At 44.1% G+C, this 16,607-nt stretch overlaps 1 protein-coding gene across 1 annotated transcript in view; it reads right to left on the reverse strand.

Moving 5' to 3' along the window:
* Positions 1-15,179: 15,179 nt before the first annotated feature.
* TEX11 (testis expressed 11) overlaps positions 15,180-16,607 on the reverse strand; it is a 243,368-nt gene continuing 241,940 nt past the window's right edge. The window contains exons 29-30 of the mRNA XM_043569958.1: positions 16,302-16,466; positions 15,180-15,417 (exon numbers count right to left, since the gene is read on the reverse strand). Coding sequence (XP_043425893.1) covers positions 15,346-15,417; positions 16,302-16,466 — 237 coding nt within the window. The 3' untranslated portion in view covers positions 15,180-15,345. The remainder of the gene's footprint in view (positions 15,418-16,301; positions 16,467-16,607) is intronic.

Raw genomic sequence — 16,607 nt, forward strand, 5'->3', positions numbered from 1 at the left:
GCCAAGCTAGCAGCAGGGAGCTGAGTCATAAATATGGCAAGAAAAACCTGGCCTGCCAGCTCCCAATGTTTCCAGAAAGCACTGAGGGCTCAGGGGAGGCCCCAATGAGCAGGGCAGGTGGCCATCCCCCTGCTGCCTCCTGAAGACAGCAGGAGCACCTAGAGCAGGAATGCGCGACATGGCTGATGGCGTTGCAAGCTTCTGTGGAACAGCCTGAGGAGGCACCACCGTGATTATCGTCAAGAACAATGACTGACCAGAAGAGCATCCCTGACATGTGGGCTGAACCACACAAAGGGCGATAACCCTTACCTGTTTATGGCACTTTCTAGTTTGCAAGGTGCTTCTTTTGACATGCTCTCTCATTTGCTAGAAGGTAGGCCGACAAAAGAGAGTCCCCAAGTGTTTTGTGAGGGCTTAAGGGAGTCTGGCTCCCAAGTGCAAAGGGAACCAAGAACTGGCCTTGTCACCCCACCATGTGAGGTTCAGTCTGTCTTGACAGCAGCTGTTCATCCTAGGGGAGACAGCTGAAGAAAATTCAGCCCCAGCGGGAACATACTGAGCAACTTGGAAACCCCCAAAGTATACTACCTCACCAACCCTAAGCTCTGCTGTGACCAGAGGGATAGAGCCCCATCTCCGTGAGGAGTCCGTGCCAGGATCTCTCCCCAGTTCTGCTGCTGACGGCCCAGCTAGTCACACCTCACTTTCTTTATCTCTAACAGACCTTAAGTGAAAACATTCGTAAGATCATACTCATGACTACAAAAAACATTTGTTCAGAGACACATGACCAACTTTGTCTTAAGGCGAAAGCACTGCTAGAAATTAGCTAGTGAAAGCCAAATCTTTATCCAAAATGTGTGTAGAAGTTGTGCTCAAGGATGAAGCCGATATGGAGGCAGAAGAAAGTGGGAGTCGAGCAGCAGGACTGGAGAGGGTCTGGAGGTCAAGGGTCAAGCAAAAAGATGGGACTGTAGGGAACCTGGACTCAAGCAGAAAGGCCAGTGCTAAAGGGAATGGAGCCCTTTCCAAGGGACAGTGCTTGCCTGGTGCCAACCCCTGGAAGCCCAAGGTGTCAGAGAACCTTGTAGGAATGAGATGAGCATGTGTTCAGAGAGCCGTTAGCTTTCTCGAGGCAATCCAGTCCAACAAATGAGTGCTGAAGTTGGGGAGTAGTGCACCAAGCCGTCCTGGCCCTGGCAGGATTCATTTAGTCTCCATATTCTCAAGTTCTGTCCTTCATGCCCATTCCTACCTTGGATTTCATGGCTTTGGTTCCATTGATCTTTTTATCCATTTAGTCATTGCCTTGGCACCGCTAGGATATTTTGCCACCACACAAATAATTTTTTTGTATGACTTTTTTTTTTTAGAGGATGCAAGCGAATGAGGGGCAGAGAGAGGCAGAAGTGGGGCTCATGCTCACCTGACGTGGGGTTCACACGAACCGTGAGGTCATGACCTTAGCCGCAGTCAGATGCTTAACCGACCGAGCCACCCAGGCCCCTACAAATAACTTTCTGAAGCTCAAATTACACATGTGGAAAAACCTCCCCCACCCATCACTTCCAAGAAAGAGAACTGGCTGCCACAACGCTTCTGTCCCTCCTCAGCAAATGGGGTCTTCATACCACGCGCTCTGCCCGAGAATAGAGGAGCTGCTTTAGCAGTGATGCCCTAGATTTTTCTCTGCAGAGCCGTGCCCCTTGTCACACTATGACACCCACTGGTGGTTTTCATGCTGCAGATGAACTACCTGTGTGTCCGGTCCCTGTCCCGCCACTGGCACTCTAACCGGATGTATCCAGTGTAGTTTGAGGAACTGGAAAAGGGGTGGTTTGAGAACAAGGATTCAGACCCTCCTGGTCACCGTGAAGGGCATGTGCAAGAGGATGTTCTCCTGACCGGCCTTCCTGTCCCCAGAGTCATCCTCCCCGTAGTGGACAGAACCAGCCATATTATGCTCTCCCCTTCCCATGGGGCCCACAGGGAGAAGTTCAAGCCTTAGCATGGCCCTTCTGCCACCAGGCCTTGGCCCTTCTCTCCTGCTTTATCTTTTGCTGTGTCCCCATCTGCTCTGACCATGAGTTCCCTGAACACCACAACCCCATGTTTTTGTTCACACTTCTTTCTCTGCGCAGTGTGGCCACCCCATCTTGAAGACTCCTCTTAATGTTTTCAGACTCGAGTTACCCTCCTACACTGCCTTTCCTGAAGTACCTCTTCTTCCCTCCCACCTCTTAGGTCAACTTGACTGTCCATTCCTCTGTGCCCCATTAGACCCTCTAAAACCGTTTGTCACTGTAACAGCTGACATTTATTTTGTGTTCCTATGTGACAGGCACTGTACCAAGTGCTTTACACATTGAAAAAAATTTTTAATGTTTATTTTTGAGAGAGAGACCAAGCATGAGAGGGGGAGGAGCAGAGAGAGGGAGACACAGAATCGGAAGCAGGCTCCAGGTTCTGAGCTGTCAGCACAGAGTGTGACATGGGGCTTGAACCCAACTGTGAGATCATGACCTGAGCTGAATTGGATGCTTAACCGACTGAGCCACCCAGGCACCCCACTGCTTTGCCCATTTTAATTCACTTATTGCCAACAACAGCCCTATGAGATAGGTGCTCATATTATCTCATTTTCCGGATGAGGAAACTGAGGCACAAGGAGGTGACACAGCTAATAACCAGCAGGGCTGAGTCAAACACAGGCTGTCTGGCTGTAGTAGTTGTGCTCTTAAGTGCTACACTGTGCTGCCTCTCATTTTGCCACACTTGGAACATTTTATTGCCCTTATCTCTTTCTGCCTTCCTGCCTTTGACTCCTCTTTGAGAGCAGAGACCACATCTTATTCATCTGTAAACCTGCAGCATTTAGCACAATATCTGTCATGTAGCAGGTGCTCAGTAAAAAAGAAGAGATGCACTAGTCTTTGGTTCAACCTTGCTGGGGAGAGATTTGACTAGGCCTAAACCTGTGGGGAATACAAATTTTGTTTTTATGGTCTATGGAGAGCTTCCGTTCTGGAGTCCCTGCAACTTCCTCTGGGATCTTGCTCCATCAATTATGACTCCTTTTCATCTCCAACCACTTCCTCTCCTTTAGCTCCTACCCCCTTCTTTTCACTCTGCTGTCTTCTCACCAAGAATTCAACAATCTCCCTACTCTACCACTTACCATCCGTGTGTTCATTCAACACGCTTATCGAGAGTACCAGAAAGTTCTCAATGTCAGCCACAACCTCCCAAGCATGATGTTCAGTTCAAAGACTCCTTTCTGAGTCTTAACATGGTAGAAAGAAGAAAATGCCATGTCCCTGCTCTCACCGTCGATGTCATTTCTCCCTGGGCCACTTGGGCTTTTTTTTTTTTACTCCTTCCCTCACTCTTCTCCCACTTCCTGAGTGCCACCATTTTCCTAGTCACCTGGGCCCCAAACCTGATGTCTCCCCCTTTGGTCATTGTATTCAACCTCTTACCACAACGTGTTCTTTATGGTATCTGTTCAATTTGGTCCTTTGCTCTCATCATCGCTGCTCCTATTCTCACAATAACAAGAGCCACAGCCTGGTAAGCACTTAGTGATAGGCACTGTGAGTGATGCTGAAAATACAACGGCAAGTCAAAGAATACAGTCCCTGCTCTCAAGGACCTAATAGTCTAGTTGGGGGAGAGCAATGAATAAGTCAATAAGTATATAATTACACATTATATGAAACGTTCTGAAGGGCGTACACAGGATGTAGCAATGGGATAATATAGTGAGAGGACCTGCTGAGGGAAGGTGCCCGAGAAGGCTTCCCTGAGGAGGTGACATTCAGGTTGAGACTTGTAAGATCAGTAGGATCAGCCTGGTGGAAGAGGGGGTGTGAGATGTGGGATACGGAATTATTTACCACCCTCCACTGGCCCCATTGTGCTTATCCAGGATTATCTCCTGATGGTTCTCTACAAACCACTCTAGACTATTTGTATTTTTTTTTTTTTTTGACCTGTGAGCCAGGTCTTTGTGTGGAGTGTTTCTGGTCCTCATGTCTATGGAATCTATCAAGCTCCAGCTCAAATGTCACTTTCCACGAAGATGTCACTGATCACTCAAGGAGAGCCTTCCCCTTGCCTTCTTTTGCACCACTCCACCAGGTTATAGGGAACATACCCTGTTCTTCCTTGCATGCTAGCTAACTATCCATTATGTACTTCTCGAGTCAGGCAAAAAACTTCTAGAAGGCTGGGATTGCATCTGGTATCTTTGTATCCCTCACAGCAGCTAAAATGTGCCAGACGCTCAATAAATGATTCTTGAGTGAGCTTCCTCTTTCTGGACCTGTCTTAATCTAAAACATGAGGGAAGTTGCACAGATGAGCTCCAAGGCCTCTCTCATCAATGATGATAAAGAGAAATCCTAAGGGACGTGCACTATGAATCCTCAAAAAGAAAGTTCATGCCTTTTGCAATGTTTGGTTCAGAAAAACATGAACAGTGATGGAGATGACAGAGGTTTAACTACAGCTGCCAAATAACATGGCACATGAGCACATTAGGTTCTTACACAATTAAACATTACACACACACACACACACAGAGGCCATGTGCCTGCTGTGAGAGAGCAAAGGATACAGAAGAGATGCATGGACTATGACAGGGCAAATATCCTTTCCCCAGCTGGGAAGATGGGTAGGATTCCAGAACAGCTTAAAAAAATGGAAAATTTTGTCATAGAACAGAGTGCAGATTCCGATTACTTACAGCTGGACAAAGAAATGGTGCTACACGGCAGAGGGGCGGGGTGCCTGGCTGGCTCATTCAGAAGAGCATGCGACTCTTGATCTCGGAGTTGTGAGTTTGAGTCCCATATGGGGTGTAGAGATTACTTAAATAAAAAACTGAAAAGGGGCACCTGGGTGGCTCAGTTGGTTGAGTGGCCATCTTCAGCTCAGGTCATGATCACATAGCTCGTGAGTTCGAGCCCCATTTCGGGCTCTGTGCTGAGAGCTCAGAGCCTGGAGCCTGCTTCAGATTCTGTCTCCCTCTCTCTCTCTCAGCCCCTCCTCCGCTCATACTCTTTCTCTCTCTCAAAAATAAATGTTAAAAAAATTTAAAAAAAGAAATGGTGCTAGGGAACGAGGAGAATGGACATGCCAAATATACCACTCAATGCCCTTGTATGGAGGGTTCAGGTGCCCCACGGTGGCAAATAGCATTTCCTGGCAGGATTTCCAGATGAAGTTTATTTTGAGAGAGAGAGAAAGCATGAGTCAGGGAGGGGCAGAGAGAGAGGGAGACACAGAATCCCAAGCTTCGCACTGTCAGCACGAGGCCCAATGCAGGGCTGAAACCCACGAACTGTGAGATCATGACCTGAGCCAAAGTCGAATGTTTAATCGACTGAGCCACCTCGGCCCCCTGATTTGAATCATTCTGGAGATGACAAACAATAGGGAAGACAGAGGGAATAAAAACCACAGTCGGGACTACCATGAGAACACAAAACACGAAAGAAGTTAACCTGTATCACTGGAGTTGCCCCATAATAGGTAGGAAGCCTTTCCAGGAGGTGATAAATACAGATCTCCCAGAGTATGAGAGAACAAGAGGGTGTCAAGATTTAGTGGGTGTGGGGAAACACAGAACCCCTACCACAGGGCATGAGTCGAATAGCATTCAAAAAACACTTATAATCAGACATCACTGTAAGAGCTTGGCATGTTTACTCATCTGTTCTTTCCAAAAATTCTGACTACATTTTATAGATGAAGAGACTGAAGCATGGAGAAGTTGAGTCATTTACCCAAGGTCGTACAGCAAATAAGTGCAAGAGCAAAGACTTGAACGCAGGTGATTTTGTTCCAGGGTGCACGCTTCTGTGCTACGCTGCCTCGTCTAGTTTTTACCATGCCCCATCTCAGTTTTTCTTTGCAGTCTGGCTTTTGCCCTGAGCATGCCACTGAAACTGTGCTCTCCAAAGTCAGTATGGCTTCCAAGTTACCAGATTTTACGCCTTTGCAGGCCTCATACTCATCAACCTGTCTGCCATATTCAACATTGTTGAAATATTCTCCCACCCAGAATTGAAACCTCATCTCTGATTATGACTCTACAGTAGTCCTCACATTCACCATCACTGTTGGCACAACTGTAATTCCAGTTCAATTCTTCATTTTTCCATTTTTTCAACAAACCCCTAATTGTATGTCAGGCCCTGCGGATACAGTAGTGAACAAAACATATAGGTCTCTGCCCTTATAGAGCTTACTGTTGAGGAGATAGACATTAAACAATCACATAAATAAATACATATTTATAAACCAATAAGTGCTGTTAATGAAGACATGGGGCTTTATAAAAGGGTGAAATAGGAAAATTACAGTGGCCTCCAAATAAGTCTTCCTTCCTCTACACTCTTCCTTCTCCAATCCAATGTACCTACTATTGCCTAAATTAATATTACTAGAGTCCGTCTCTGACCCTACCACTTGCCAGCTCAAATTCCTTCAGTGACTTACAGAATAAAGTCCAAACTCCTTACCCAGATATTTGAGATCCTCCCTAATCTGGTTCCAACCTAGCTTTTTAAGCTTTTCCCCACCATTCCCCAAGCACTCTATGCTACAAATATACAGAACCATTCACTGTTCCTCGGATAGAAGGACTGCATGCCTTTGCCATGCTGTCTTTTTTTTTTTTTTTGGTCAGGAATACCCTTCTTATTCCTTATGTTCAAATTTTATATACATCTTTAAAGTCCAGTTCGACCTTCCCCATAAAGCACTTTCTCATCTCCTTTGGAATCTCAGCACTTTCCCTTCACTTTTTATAAGATTCATATTCTATCTTTAATATAGTCACTCTAATGCAGTAAATGTAAGCCTAACTTCTTCCCATATTAGAGTGTAAACTCAACGAGGGCAAGATCTTGGTCTAGACCACCATTATTCATTGGCTGTAGATAAATGAAAGAACGAATGAATGAATGAACAAACAGATGAATGAATGGTTGGTGAATTCCTGATTGACAATATGGAGGGATCATAAATATGCATATATATATGAATATTTTCCTTGATGTATTGTCATTGCAGTTTAACAGAGAGCTGTGGGAAAGCTATCATATCAAACAAATGCTGCTCATTTCCACCTGACTCTACCTCTCTTTTTTTGAAGATTTTTTTTTTAAGTTGGGGCACCTGGGTGGCTCAGTCGGTTAAGCGTCTGGCTTCGGCTCAGGTCATGATCTCACGGTTTGTGACTTCAAGCCCCATGTCAGGCTCTTTGCTGACAGCTCAGAGCCTGGAGCCTGCTTCAGTTTCTGTGTCTCCCTCTCTGCCCTTCCCCTGTTCACGTTTTGTCTCTCTCTGTCTCTCAATAAACGTTAAAAAAAGATTTTTTAAAATTTATTTTGAGAGGAGAGAGAGAGAGAGAGAGAGAGAACTGGGAGGGGCAGAGGAGAGAGAGAATCCCAAGCAGGCTCCACGCTATCAGCGTGGAGCCCCACACAGGGCTTGATCTCACAATCCTGGGGTCATGACCTGAGCCAAAATCAAGAGTGGGACACTAACCGACTGAGCCACCCAGATGCCCCTAAAGATTTTAAGTAATCTCTACACCCAACGTGGGGCTCAAATTCATGACCCCAAGATCAAGAGTCCCGTGCTCTCCCAACCGAGCCAGCCAGGCTGCCCTCACCTTCCTCCACCTCTTAATCTAACAGGTGTACGCTTTCTAGAGGGGAGGGGCCCCACCAAAGGAGACATGGAAATCGTCTTCAATACTATGAAATTGTGGGTAGTAAATTCAAGGACTTGGGGGACCATGTGGTGTTTTCTCTTCTTCTTACAAAGGAAAACTGGTACTTAGGAATAGAAAAGAATATGTGGAAGATGAAATGGCTGCCTATAGAAATGGAATTTTAGAATAGGATTTGTTTTGTCTGGACCATAGTTTAAAATACCAGATTGCTTGGCTCTTGGCTAGGGACAGAGTTCTCTATGATAACTAAAAAAAAATGTGTTTACCCAGAGCCTTGCTGATCTGATAAAGAGAACTTGAAATTGAAAATGGAAGGGAAAGCAGAAATGCCCTGATAATATAAAATCAATTACTATGGATGATATCAGATATGACAACAAGAGCACTACTGTAAGAGGTGCCCATTCAGTCACAGAATACATCTGGGAAAAGAGTCAGAGTCATAAACAGAACTTACGGGGTTAAGGTGTTTCTGCATCAATGCACAGCACATGCATCGGGTTGAACCATATGAAATTGCCAACATTCAACCATTTGGGGCTTATAAATTTGCAACTTCATATGGTACCACCTAATATTATGAAGTAAATATGAAATTTTAGTTTATTAAGACTTGAAGGAATGAAACTTACAACTGGAATTTTGCATCTAGAAGAACACATTGTTAAGAAAACCAATGGCTTTGAGAATGGGAGGTTACATAGTGCTGTCTGCATAGAAATCCACAAACATGAGGGGTGCCTGGGTGGCTCGTCAGTTAAGCGTCCAACTTCAGCTCAGGTCATGATCTCACTGTTCGTGAGTTCAAGCTCCACATTGGGCTCTGTACTGACAGCTCAGAGCCTGGAGCCTGCTTCGGATTCTGTGTCTCTCTCTCCCTCTGCCCCTTCCCAGTTCGTGCTTTGTCTTACTCTCAAAAAAAAAAAAGTAAAAAAAATTTCTTTTGTTAAATATAAAAAAAGAAAGTCAACAAATCAGCAAGAGGGACTGTTTGTTCTTTAGGTCCTAATTCTGACTAGTAATGAAGAGCTGATTGGTGAAGGGGAAATTTGAAGAGCAACCATTTTAGCTAAGAGTTTGTAAGAATGTAAGGCTGGACACAGTAAGGTATTTTGCCGTAGAACTTAAGAAGGCAGACTTCAAACAGTTCAGAGAAAAGAAAGGTAGCATGAGGGCAAAGAAAAAGCAGGGGTCCAGGGGCGCCTGGGTGGTTCAATGGGTTAAGTGCCTGACTCTTGAATTTGGCTCAGGTCATGATCTCATGGTTCTTGGGATCAAGCCCCTTGACCGGCTCTGTGCTGAAGGTGAAGAGCCTGCTTAGGATTCTCTCTTTACTCTCTGCCCCTCCCCTACTTGTGCTCTCTCTCTCTTTCTCTAGATAAATAAATTTAAAAAAAAGAAGAAAAAGCAGGGGTCCAATAGATCTTAGCTTCAAATCATGGTTCTGTCATTTTGCAGCTGTGTGACCTTGGTTAAGTTACTTATACTTTCTGAGGTTCCATTTCTCACAGAAATGACAAGGGAGGGAGGGAGAAAGAAGAAAGGAAAGAAGGAACAATAACAGAATGCCACTGCTTTCTGGGCTTGTTATAACAATTAGATAAGATAGCACATGTGAAGTGCTTAGCACTTAGTAGGTATTCATTCATATCTACTAAGTTTTCTGGCATTTTCTGTTTGGCCACCCTTCCAAAGGGCTGAAAGGTTCTTAGAAACTAAATTCTGACCATGTAATTGTGAAATATTTTAATGAAGAAATAAAAGGAAAGGTATCTAAAGGAAATGATGTACATGCACAGAGAATTCTTTGATGATGAGAAATGAGAAAGGTAGAGAGGAGGGCAGCTGACCAATGCCGAATATGAAACAGTAACACCAGAACCGCCAAAATCCTATTAGGAAGGCCTGACCCAAAATGAGCTAATTCCAGGAGTAAGAAAAAGAGGCTGCTTTCACTTTTGTTTGCATGAAAAAGCAAATGAAGGCGGCCTTGAAGTCTGCAAGATGGGGCAGATAGTACATTTTGTTTTAATTAAAATTAGTTTTTAAAATTATAAGCATGTGCCAAAAGAATTCCAGTAGTGCCACAGGGTATAAAATAAAAAAGGAAATGGAGTACTGTTGTCAGACAACACAGATCAAGAAACCTCTTTAATTCCCACTTTGCTTTGTTTGGTCTTCTCTGCCATACAAACTGCCTGTGAGCCTGGAAAGGGTCAAGCAGACATTGCTAAGAGGGAACCATCATAGTAAGTACAAAAATTCTTAAAAAAATTTTTTTTGACAGTTTATTTTTGAGAGAGAAAGAGAGAGTGGGCGTGCGTGGGGGAGGGGCAGAGAGAGAGGGGAGAGAGAATCCTAAGCAGGTTTTGCACTGTCAGTGCTGAGACCGACGTGGGGCTCAAACTCACAAACCACGAGATCAAGACCTGAGCCGAAACCAAGAGTCGGATGCTTCACTGACTGAGCCACCCAGGTGCCCCCATAAGTTCAAAAATTCTAAGAAGCATCAAGGTGCTTTAAATGATTTTGAGTCTCTTGGCCCAAATTGTATTTCAGGATGTTGGGAGAACCCACAGATGAGATCACTGCACTGGAGTCTGTGACCCTTGGGGAGCCAGGGGGAATAAGAAAGATGCTGGAAGCCTAGAGAAGGCCGTATGCTCCTTTTTAAAGGGAAGATGGTAGGCATCACAAGCTTCCGACAGGTACGTTTCATCTTGATCACAGGCAAGTTTCCAGAATACATTATGGGAAGGAATGGCTTGCATGACACCTAGAAGGGAACTCGTGATCACAAAGGGTTCAGAAAGCCCTTTACTTAAGAATAGCTCAAGACAGACTAAGCTCATGTCCTCTGCTGAGACGACGTTAGTAAGTGTAAGTAAATGGGTAAAGCAGAGGAACATCGCATAGTGTATCCAGATTCCAGCAAGGCATTGACAAAGTCATTCATGATATCCTTGTGAAAAAGTTGGGAAAATGTAGATAGTACCTTAGTACCTTTATCGAATGGGTGAGTGATCATCCGCAAGTGTGCTAACTGATGGGCCAATGTTTATTTACGTACTAGTTTGTTATCTGTCCTGCTCCCACCACTCAAATGTTAAAGCAAGCTCCTCGCAGCAGAGACTTTGTTTTCTATTTTGTTCACTCTATCCCCAGTACCTATCGTAGTGCCCAGTATACGGTCTCCCATGTACTTTCTCCAAGTGTTCAGGAAGTACTTGTTGCATGAATGAATAAACTTGGAAGTAGGACCACGAGGCATGTCACCAAGCTTTGTCTCAGCCCTCTCCCTATTCAGGACGTTTGATCATTTATTTGGATAAAGGCATTAGATGGCATGTGGACAGAATATGCAGATAAAGTAGGTCTGACAGGGGCGCCTGGGTGCCTCAGTTGGTGAAGCATCTGACTCTTGATTTCGGTTCAGGTCGTGATCTCATGGCTTCGTGGGTTCAATCCCCACATCGTGGTCTGTGCTGGCAGTGCACAGCCTGCTTGGAATTCTCTCTTGTGCTGTCTCTGAAAATAAACTTAAAAAAATTTTATTCAAGATAAAAAGTAGGTCTGAGAGGCATAATGACATAATACAGATAGACTCTACCCAAAAAGAATAACTGGCAAGAGCAATGTAATAGGGATGAATGCAATTAGATGAAAAAACTGGAAGTACAACCGAGGTGCTAATTAATGACAGGAAGGTATGAAAACAAACCAAGTTCTCACTCATTCCTTCAACAACTATTTGCTGAAGGTGCCAGGACTGCGCTAGACAATGGGGATATACCGTGGTGAGGAAAACATACTGTCTGCCCTTACGGAACTTATATTAATCAAACTAGTCCACGAACAAATATATATTGACAAATTATGATGAATAACAACTGAGTGCTAGGAGAGCATATGACAGAGGAACCTGACCCAGGCAGGGAAGTTTTCTCTGAGGAACTTGCCTTTGAGCTGACTTCTCAAAGCTAAGTACGAATAAACTAAGGTGAAGGCCGGGGAGAGTCAACAGTAAGTCCAGTGAGTCGACAATAAGAAATGCCTGTTTAAATGCGAATGGGGTCCTTTGCTCTTTACCTTGATGGTGACTCAGCTAACGGCTCAACTTGCTTCCTAGAGAGGCATGGGGGCTTGGCTGATGACTTGTTCAGTGTTTTCCAGGGCTTGCCAAAGGGGCAGCCCTCACAGGCCAGGATGGCTGGGAGAGTGTTCTCAAACAGGGAGATTGAGCCAGTAAGTGGCTATTTGGGAGTCACAAGAGCCAGGTTTCTCAATGTGGGAAGAGACAGTTGCAAATACGGAAGGGGAAGATGGCTAGAACAGTATCGTGTTGGATTGAAAATGGAGGTATTGGTCTGAACTCAGTTTTAACATACGTATGTACACATAGGCTTTTTTTTTGTCGATGCAGTACTGTGAATGTATTTTCCCTATGATTTTCTTAATAAATTTTTCTTTTCTCTAGCTTAAGAATGCAGTGTATAATACACATACACATTATATGTTGGTCGACTGTTTCTGTTATTGGTAAGGCTTCCAGTCAACAGTAGGCTATTTGTAGTTAGGTTTTGAGGAGTCAAAAATTGTATGTGCATTTTTGACTGCGCAGAGATTGGCATCCTTATCTAGGGTCAACTGTATCTATATCTGTCTATAGATATGCATGTACATGTGTAGATGTACATACACATACACACATTTTATTTCCTAGCACTGGGGGGGGGCGCCTGGCTGGGAAAGTATGTGACCCTTTATCTTGAGGTTATGAGTTTGACCACATTGGCTGTGCAGATTACATAAAAAAAGATCTCTGGGGGTGCCTTGGTGGCCCAGTCGGTTGAGCAGTAGACCTGATTTTGGCTCAGGTCATGATCTCATGGTTGGTGAGTATGAGCCCTGCATCGGGCTCTGTGCTGACAGTGTGCAGCCTGCTTAGATTCTCTCTCTCTTCCTCTCTCTCTGCCCCTCCCTGCCTCTCTCTTTCTCTAAAAATAAGTAAGTAACCTTAAAAAAATATCTCTGGCTACTATTTCCTAGCTCTGTCCACTGAGAGGACCTAGAAACAAAGGTAATGAGTGCCTCACATCTTGGGCACTAGCTACCATTCAATTAAAAAGGAACCAGGGATTCTTGGAGAAATTACTGATTCCAGTGCTGGGGCAGGGAAACTATAACATGAGGCTGGAACATCTTACTGTGTCACAAAGAAAGGAAGTGTTCAAAAATTGATAGGGACATGTCAAAAGGACATAGGAGCCAGCTTTGAGCAAAATGATGATCTAGAAGTTCTGCACATGCGTGGCACCATTTCCCACGAACACCAATGGGAGGTCATGCCTGATCTCTACCTCTACAGAGATCCTGAAGAGATTGAGAAGGAAGAGCAGGCCGCTGCTGAAAAGGCTGTGACCAAGGTGGAACATGAGGGTGAATGGACTGCTCCAGCTCCTGAATCCACTGCTACTTAACCTGAAGTCACAGACTGGTCTGAAGGCACGCAGGTGCCCTCTGTGCCTATTCAGTGGTTCTCTGCTGAAGACTGGTCCGCAGCTCCCATGGCTCAGACCACTGAATGGGGAGGAACAACCACTGAGTGGCCTTAAGCTACTCTTCCACAAAGGCAAATGAAATGGAAATAGGTGGACAGAAAAGAAACAGTTTCTTAAAAAAAAAAAAGATATAGTGGATTATAACTCACTGAGTAAACCAGAAATCCGTCAGTCTGTATTTAAACATTTTTAGGGGCGCCTGGATGGCTCTGTCAGTTAAGCGTCCCACTCTTAATCTCAGCTGAGGTCTTGATCTCAGGGTTGTGAGTTCCAGCCCGCATTAAGTGTGGAGCCTACTTACAAAAAATTGTTTTAAAAATATGAATAAATAAATGGGGGAGAAGAACATGTTTCACCTAACAGACGCCAACTAATAAATGAAGTGGGAATGATGGAAATTAAAAAATCAACATTTAGCAACCATCAGTAAAAATGGATTCAGGCAAGAATCATCAATGGATGCTAAAACTAGTAAGTGGAAGCTTAATGAGGAATGGAAAATCTGGTCTCAAATTATCTTCCACAAAGCACTTCATAATTACTTTTTAATTACTAAGTACCTGGTCGATGCCATCTTAACCTTAACCAGTGATGGGACAAATTGACATTGTGTGCCTGTTGGTACAATGCACCAGGAAGAACATACCAATTTTGTTGCAGGCCTTCCCAAAATACGTAAATGGAATCTAATCATTCGGAAACATCAAACAGACCCTGGCTGCAGTACATGCGACAAAGTAATTAGCCTGTACTCTTTAAAAATGTCAAGGTCATGAAAAGCAAGGAAAGACTGAGAACCTATTTTCATTTGTAGGAGATGAAAGAGACATGACCACTAAATGCAACTTATGATTCTAAACTTAGGGAGGGCTTTATTAGGACAATTGGTGAAATTTGAATGAGGTCTGTAGATTAGATGTTAGAATTGCATCCTTGTTAATTTCCTAATTTTGATGGATTAACTGTGGTCCTGTATGAGAGTGTCCTTGTTTTTAGGAAATATGCACTGAGGTATTAAGGGGTAACAGAGCAAGATGTCTGCAAATTAATCTCAAATGGTTTAGAAAGAAACACACAAAGAGAGAATGATAAAAGCAATGTGGTAAAATGTCAACATATAGGGAGGCTGGGCGAAGGGTATATAGCAGTTCTTTGTGCTTCTCTGCACCTTTTCTGTAAGTATGAAACTGTTTCGAAATCAAAAGTCTAAAGATGTTCATCCAGATCAACTGGGGGAAAAAGCCAATGTGATCTTATAGTACACTAATTCAAGTCCTGCCAGAATGAGGCTGCTGAATTCTGTGTGGGTCAGACCTTACTGGAACGTGGGATGTGGCTCTTGGAAGGTACGAGCCCATATCATATGAGGAACAGTGGAGGGGTCTGGGAATGTTCAAGCAGAAGAAGAAAAAGCCAGGAAGACAGGGAGGAGACTGACTTCTGTCTTCAGTTCTCCAAAGTGTATCTGGGGCAGAGAAAGCAGACTTGTTATAGGGAGACAAATTTCTGTCTCCCTATTAGCAAAAAAAGGTAGATTGAGCTATCTTGGGCGTTCCTGTCATACGATATGCTCCAATAGAGGCTGGATGACCCATTCTCAAGGGTGTCATAGAGCAAGTTTATGAATCTGATCAATTCTGGGCCCATTGACGACTAAGGTTCTTCTATTGAATAGTCCGCGATTCTCTGTTACCTTCAGGTAGTGGGAATTCAAGCACTTCTGGAATAGAATGCAACTTGTGTTGGACTAGAATGTTTTTGCTCACATGGGCCATGAATACTCTTACTTCATATGGCTATTTCAACATATAATAACATCCTTGGTACTTTGGAAAATTTGTCCACCAGAAATGAGCTGGCCACAGCAGTAACAGTCAAAATGCTTTAATTCAGAAAATTTCATGTAACAACAAGAAAACAGGGTTTGAAAAAACAGAAACAAGAACTCAAGATAAAGTCTGGCAAGAATTTAGGTATTCAACATCTTCAAGTAGATGTCAGCTTGCCTGCTCAGATGCCTTATTCCAGCTCTTCTCACTCTTTGTTGAAAACTGAGCCCTTGCTTTTGCTTAATGCTTCCACCAGCTCGCCATACAGAGTATTCATCTAGGAAAGAGAACAGCAAATAGATTTCCTGAGAGACGCAAGGTGATAGCACGGAAGCCTAACCTTGACCTTCTGAGTTCTGAGGAACCACTTTGGGGAAAAAATATAGTACTCTCTTAGGGAAGAAGGACCCCATAGCACTAGGTACATTTGCTAGGGACAGGCAGCTATTGTAAGGGAGGTGGTACTTAAAACATAAAATATCTTCTGCCCTTATTTGGTAGCAAGACTGTTTTTTCCCCCACCAAGCCTCTCCTGGTTACCTAATGGCCTAAAAGTCTGCAACTAGTTTCTAGAGAAAATACTTTCGTAAACAGTGATCTTTTGCATGGTGCTCAGTCCTTCCCTACTTGCACTGGCATTGACAGTGATGCATCTTTCCAGAGCTCTGTCTTGGCATTCTTCTAATTTTTTCAATGTTTATTTTTGAGGAAGAGGTGGGGGGAATGAGAGAGAGAACACACATGCCCAAGTGGGGGAGGGGCAGAGAGAGAAGGGGACAGAGGATCCGAAGTGGGTTCCATGCTGTCAGCACAGAGCTTGATGTGGGGCTTAAACACACGAACCGGTGAGATCATGACTTGAGCCAAAGTCAGACACTCAACCCACTGAGCCACCTAGGCGCCCTTGTCTCGGCATTCTTCTTATTTAGATTCCATTTGCTATCCTTAAGTTCTCCTCTGTTCATCGCCCTTCCTGGTTTCCACTCTAAAACATTACTGTTTACAGTCCCCTAACTCTTGCTGTTCTATGGAACCACTGTGAGGAACAATGATCAAGATTCTTTCCCAGCCAAGGAAGGTAGGACTGAGTCTTTACTGAGTGCCAGATAGCCTCTCTGCTCTCCGAGTCATATCATCCACCCCTACTCTCTCCCTCCTCACCTGAGTTTCATAGTTTCTCTTGAGGGAGCCAAGGTGGTCAAGAAAACGCAGTGAAAGGTCACACCATTTTTCTGCAGATACATACTTCTTTCCGCCGTACATATATATCCCAATATTCCAGGACTTGACCATCAGCCAGAGAGTCTCTGATTCTGGGTAGTCTTCCTGAAATCCAAGAACAGTGGGTTTACAGTTATCACTGTCACAGTCATTGTAGTACTGACTGTATCAGTGTTACTGTATCAGTGTTATTATTAAGCAAACAATGGGTGCTCTGCTAACGCGAAGAAGGAGCCACAGCCTCCA

Source organism: Prionailurus bengalensis, chromosome X, assembly GCF_016509475.1.
Source record: "Prionailurus bengalensis isolate Pbe53 chromosome X, Fcat_Pben_1.1_paternal_pri, whole genome shotgun sequence".
NCBI classification, from domain to species: domain Eukaryota; kingdom Metazoa; phylum Chordata; class Mammalia; order Carnivora; family Felidae; genus Prionailurus; species Prionailurus bengalensis.